The 6,000-nt window shown below is 42.2% G+C and overlaps 1 protein-coding gene across 3 annotated transcripts in view; it reads right to left on the reverse strand.

Moving 5' to 3' along the window:
- The window catches only part of bcl11ba (BAF chromatin remodeling complex subunit BCL11B a), a 62,473-nt gene extending 56,992 nt beyond the window's left edge, over positions 1-5,481 (reverse strand). For 2 of the 3 annotated variants that reach the window (XR_002950761.2, XM_024400999.2), the window contains exon 1: positions 4,333-5,481. Coding sequence is in view for 2 of the 3 variants with exons in the window: in XM_024400999.2 (XP_024256767.1) it covers positions 4,333-4,390 (58 nt within the window). In the remaining variant the exon portion in view is untranslated. The remainder of the gene's footprint in view (positions 1-4,332) is intronic. The other variant, XM_024401000.2, reaches the window with a different exon arrangement.
- Positions 5,482-6,000: the final 519 nt, after the last annotated feature.

Below are 6,000 nucleotides of genomic sequence, written 5' to 3' on the forward strand. Positions count from 1 at the left end.
TCCGGTCGGTCGTTAAAGCTCACAGAGAACGTGGTGTGTTGTGTTATAATACAGCATACACAACCGCCGGGCTGCTGGCGAGTCAGTAAAAGCGTTGAAGTGCAACACTGCAAAGTTTTCAGTTCTCCTTGCCTTCCTTCGCTAAGAAGAACAAATCTGAATGAACTAGTGCAATTGAACCATTGTCGAAGCCGGCTGTCTCAAAGGCACTCGCGGGGCTAATCCAAGAGGAAGACCTTCACTTAACTACGACTGAATGCCATAGACGACGTGTTAATTAGTAGGCAGACGCAAGCACACATACACATACACGTACACACACACACACACACATACACACACACACACACACTTGTTTAATGCCTTCTTAAGACCTCCCCTTTAAGTAAAAACAATAAAATAAAAAAAGGAGGGGAGATAGAAGAAGACATAACACATGGTTTCATCATCGTATATCACAATAATATAAGATTTTAAGTAAAGCATCTGCGGCGAAGACATTTTAGTGACTTGCAACAGAATGAAGAGTTCACTTAGCTGAATAGATAAATCACATTTTCATTTTTTTTATCGACAAGTTCTCAACAGCCAAATGAAAAGAATGTGACATATTGGTTGCTACAAACGGATATATTATCTAATAGTGCGTGAAAGAATTATGCCCAGTTTGCTGATGCCGTACGTGCATGTGAGATTCGGCATTCACGTGTGTGAATTTGCATATGCATGCATGTAGTGTGTGTGTGTGTGTGTGTGTGTGTGTGTGTGTGTGTGTGTGTGTGTGTGTGTGTGTGTGTGTGTGTGTGTGTGTGTGTGTGTGTGTGTGTGTGTGTGCATTCAACCATACATCCAAAAACATTGCCAGAGACGTTATTAAATGCACAAGTGCCATGCCACAGGTTGCAGCCAGCTCCTCCCTTGACTGAACAACCATGACTTAGAACTGAACACTTATCAGACAGGTTTGACCTGCTAGAGATTCTGACTTCCCCTAATCATCCTAGTCACGGGGTGTACTGTACTATTCTACTGCACCATTCAAAACTCACTGAAAGCCTGACGTTTCTACCAAAGTGTTTATATGAAAATGTGTTCTGCATACACAGCCACACAGAGACAAACAGGGGCATGCAGAGAAGTGCAGTGTCGTTAGGGTGTGTGTGTGTGTGTGTGTGTGTGTGTGTGTGTGTGTGTACTAAGACAGGGAGAGGCAGGATACACTATAAGGCAATGTGTGTGTGTGTGTGTGTGTGTGTGTGTGTGTGTGTGTGTGTGTGTGTGTGTGTGTGTGTGTGTGTGTGTGTGTGTGTGTGTGTGTGTGTGTGTGACTAAGACAGGGGAGGCAGGATACACTATAAGGCAATGTGTGTGTGTGCACCCTCACACCAATCTAAGGGTTGTCTCAGAAGTAGATTGACACTCCGATTGTCAGTCAGTCACCAGTTTCCTTCCAACATTAGTGTGGTCGCCATATTTATTCAATTACCACAGTTATAGTCTACATTGGAGATTTGTTTTGGATACTCATACAACACTAAAACAGGCCTGTTCTACCTCTGCTGTAACCATAGCTACCTCTCTCTCACACACACACACACACACACACACAAAGACACGCAATCAGCTCTAACTCTGATAACTTCTCAAATCTATAGGTTCCAGATCAACAAGGTACATTCATATATATATGACACATGAGGTGTGTATCTCACAGGCCAATTGTAAACGCTGTACTGTCCAGTGTCCTGCAGAGTTCAGTGGGAGTAGGATGGCCGTGCTTGCCCCTCTGCAAGCGAAACAAATCATTGCAGTTATTTGAATCAATTTGCAAGCCAATGACAACAGGAGCGGATGAAGACAGGATGGGATAACTAGCTAGAGGAGAAATCTGTGTTAAATGATGGAAGACTGGAGCAGTAGCCATCATAGACAAACCGGAGTCCAGAGGACTGACTCAGGAGCCAGACTAGTAAACAGTAGATACACACACAGAGAGACATACAGGCACACCCACACACAAAAAAAACGATTTTGCCATAAAAGTAAGTGGTGTGTGGGAGAGAATGTGCAGAGTACACAGTCCTAACCCCGAACAACACAAAACACATTGGACTCAGATGACATCACCATGAAGGGCCTCTGTTCTCAGTTAGCGGGATGGATTAGACTCGGAGACTACTTCAGAACGCCATTGAAGAAGAAATGACAGAGGGATTTAATTGCTTTGAACTTGGACTCTCATATGCCTAAAAGTACCCTTTAAAATTTGACCAGGTTATCTTTGTTTCTTCATATGTCTGGTTGGTATTTTGTAGGGTAGCTAGACGTTTAATAAATGTTTATGTAACACAATGCTACTACTATCATATTGTACATTTTTTAAAATAATAATTAATGAATGAATAGGTGTTTCATACACGTTGATGCGCGATATTAAATAGAGATAGGGTAATACTTTTTTCATAAAATGTCAGCGTTTTCTGATCAATATTTTCTTGACTATAATCTAACTTGCCACCACTCTGTGCATGCAGCGCTTCGAAGACGCTGACGCTCCTGCGCCGTTTATGCCTATCAATATCCACTTGTACATGCCGCGTATAGTAGTCCATATCTACCTGCTGTATAAGTCAAAACCTAGAACCTTTACAATAAATGAATTGGTAATAGACATTTAATCGCCTGCAAAAACGCGCACACACACTATTTGAAATTAGAGATGTCTTGGGAAACACATGCTGAATGAATTTTGAATATCTTAAAGACTGAATATAGAGTAGCTGGATAACAAGGAAACCGGGGAGAGGTCAACAAATCACACGACAAAAAAAGAGAGAGGATGAAAAGTGGACCGAGCCCACAAAACAAAACCTTATGATGAACATAAATCTGGTAAATCCATATAGCTTGCCAAGACACAAAGTAGGCCTACTCACTTTCAATTACCTCACGATATCCTGAGAAATCTGTATAATTGAAATATGAACATAGGCTATATACACCATGCCAAGGTGTCATTAAATTAATTCAGCTGTCAAATTCTTTTGAAATAATGCAATTCGGGGGTGCGGGGAGGGGGGCGTCAAAGCAGAGACTAAGGGCAATGTCAGCTTTGGTTTACAGATGGCGCGAGGATATCTGACTAGTGCTCGATACAGGGAGGGGGGGGGGACTGGACAATATTTATATGTTTAAATTGTCTTAAGAAATTCAACATATATTCGGTTCAATGCTCCCAAAAAACAACAGGAATACCGGCTTTGGATGTTTGATAAAAGTTTGGTGGTTTGGTAAAAAATCAGTTTTTTTTATTAGACTACATTTGAAAAGCCTTTGAGATTTTCTGTTTGGGACACACACGTTTCCTCGATTTTCCATCAACTTTGTCATTTATCTCCAAACGATGTGTCAATACATCACTATTAGGTTGTCATTATTATCATTACATTGGTTGGGAATGCTTGTATTCAAGTAAGAGCACACGCGTATATAGGTGGACTACAGGATCGTGAAAGTGTGACGAAACAGAATCGTGTAGTCTACAAACAAACACATGATACGTTCTACGCAGTCAATTGTTCAGTCTATGGACTGTAACGCCAAGTTCATCATCTATATGATATTCATCATCTATATAGAGTAAGAAATCAATTGCCTCCGACATGTCAGAGGCCCATTCCCTGACGCCAGGTATTGTACTTGATTCTGTACTTGGCCTGAAGGACTTTGTGCAGCCAAGATACCTGACCGCCTTTTAACCTGCACCAACAACAGCCCATACACGTCATGCAAAGTTCAATTCTCTTTTTGGGAGAGAAGAAGTTGATGGTGATATAACAGTATAAGAATTTACTGTATACTTAACAGATATTTAGACCTAATTAAGGGAAAGATGTTATTTTCTATATTTATGCAGCTTTCACAAACGTAGTCTCGACTTGTGGCACATGCATAAAGTCTGTTGAATTTAAATGTAAACCGTAAAACAAAGAGTACCTGCAATATAATATATTTACTTGTTAAGTAAAAATGGATTTAAAGGCAATGCCCTTGTTGTACCTTTATAGTGTCAAATGCCATTATTTATCAACTAGTGAAAACTTGTTACATTCTGTAGTTCAAAACTATGTTTTTCCCAGCCCTGGTGTAACGCACTGAAGAGTTCACAACCCTCACTTAAATTGATCAAATTAGCCACATGTGTGAGTAAAGATAGGCGTCACAAAATGACACATGAACTTCCACTGAATGTAAAAATAAATAAAAAAAGTAAAGAAAGCTGTCCCCAATGAGCTGTGTGATTCTGAGGGAAATGGAAAAGCAGGTACTTACGTGCTATTAATTCTCTCTGTGACACGTGCTGTGGGTTCCCCTGCTTGCGACGGGACATTGCCCTGGCATTTACACTGGCATTGCCCGGAGACCAGCACTCTGAAGGATGGGCTCGCTTCCCTCCTATTGCCTCCTCCTGCTCGGCACTCAACTTTTCACGGGACCTCCACAAGACCGAGGCTCCTGCGCTCGGACCGCCGGCCGGGGAGAGTGGTTGGTCGGGCGTCGTGCTGTAGGCTAGTGGTCCCCTCGTTTGGAGATGCGAAAATGTCTTTTGCGTTTTGTCTCGTCGGTCCACTCTGCCCCTGTGTGTGTGTGACGAGACCGTGGGTAGCCTGGCTGTAGCCTACCTTCAATTCTATTTCACCTTCTCTCTTTAGGCTACTCACACCATTGGCAAAAGGTGTGTGAGAGAAGTGAGATCTGTCCAAGTAGAATAAAGAAAGAGATCAGACGTGGGGGAAATATCCTTGGATGATTGACGGTTGTTGTGAGTGACAGTTGAGATCAAACACCGGCAAGTGTCCCTCCACCTCGTGAGAGAAAAATAAGAATCAGAAGGCGATGGTCAGCGCGCGCTGACAGCTCGGGTACCCAGACTGTGTCCAGTCAATGGCTCAGCCTTACTTCGTTTCTTCTTTTAGAAAAATACGAAAAACTCAAATAAAAAATTCGTAAACACACACAATTACAATAATTGATGATAAAATTTTAGAAAACTATGAATCCAATTTTTCTTCTTGGGCACTTGGGTATGGCCAAGTGATGGGCACTTCTCTTGGTGCAGCCTTGAGCATGCAATGCCAGGTACTTTTCAGTCTCCTCAACTCCAAGTGCTCTGTCCCCTTGTACCGCTCTGTGGAGACCGGGCATACAGGCTGCCACCTCCTTTCTCAATAAATCAAGACCTGCACGCTTTTCTCTCCCCTTTCTCTGTGTGAGTGTGAAGATGGCGGAGTGAGTCCTGCTTCCCCCGAGCTCTCTGTCTCTCTGTGGCTAGAGCTGGCTCCGTACAATGGGATAAAATTCAAGTTCAAGTGCGGACGTGACGTTAAGTCTACAGTGAGAAAGAAAAATTGGAGACTGCAAGAGCACTGGGGGCGACTAGTGGTGGCTTTTCACAACTATCGGATCACCAGCAGCAAACAGTGGACAGCGCACTGCCGCCGTCTCTCAGAGAGAGCAGCAGTGGACGAAGCCGCTCGTTCTCACTGCCTCACAGACACACGCTGAAGGGAAACTCGCTCAGTTTCAGCAAAAAAAAGAGTCACTTTATTCTTTATTCATGTTATTCAGAAAAGTGTTCAAATATTTTTTTTATCTCTCATTGACCTTATGACCTAAATAGATTGTTGATTTTTTTTTTTGTTGCTCAGACCTACTGGGCATATTGCAAGACCATTCATATCAAATGCATTCATTGTCAGCCGTCAAATATAATTTATTAGAAATATAATGAAAGTGGTGATTTGTTTATATATAAGGTCACTTATTTTATACGTGGATGACGTTATGATGTGGTCAACAAGATCTTTATTATATTTGCGCGTATTTCTGTCTGCGCTTTTGGCGTCCTAGTCTATTACAGTTGGAGCTGATAAGGAGGTGGAGACACTTGTCAGTCGAATAGACGTTCATATAAAGTATGCCTTCTTACATTTTCCATAG

The sequence above is a fragment of the Oncorhynchus tshawytscha genome, linkage group LG11, assembly GCF_018296145.1.
Source record: "Oncorhynchus tshawytscha isolate Ot180627B linkage group LG11, Otsh_v2.0, whole genome shotgun sequence".
NCBI lineage: Eukaryota > Metazoa > Chordata > Actinopteri > Salmoniformes > Salmonidae > Oncorhynchus > Oncorhynchus tshawytscha.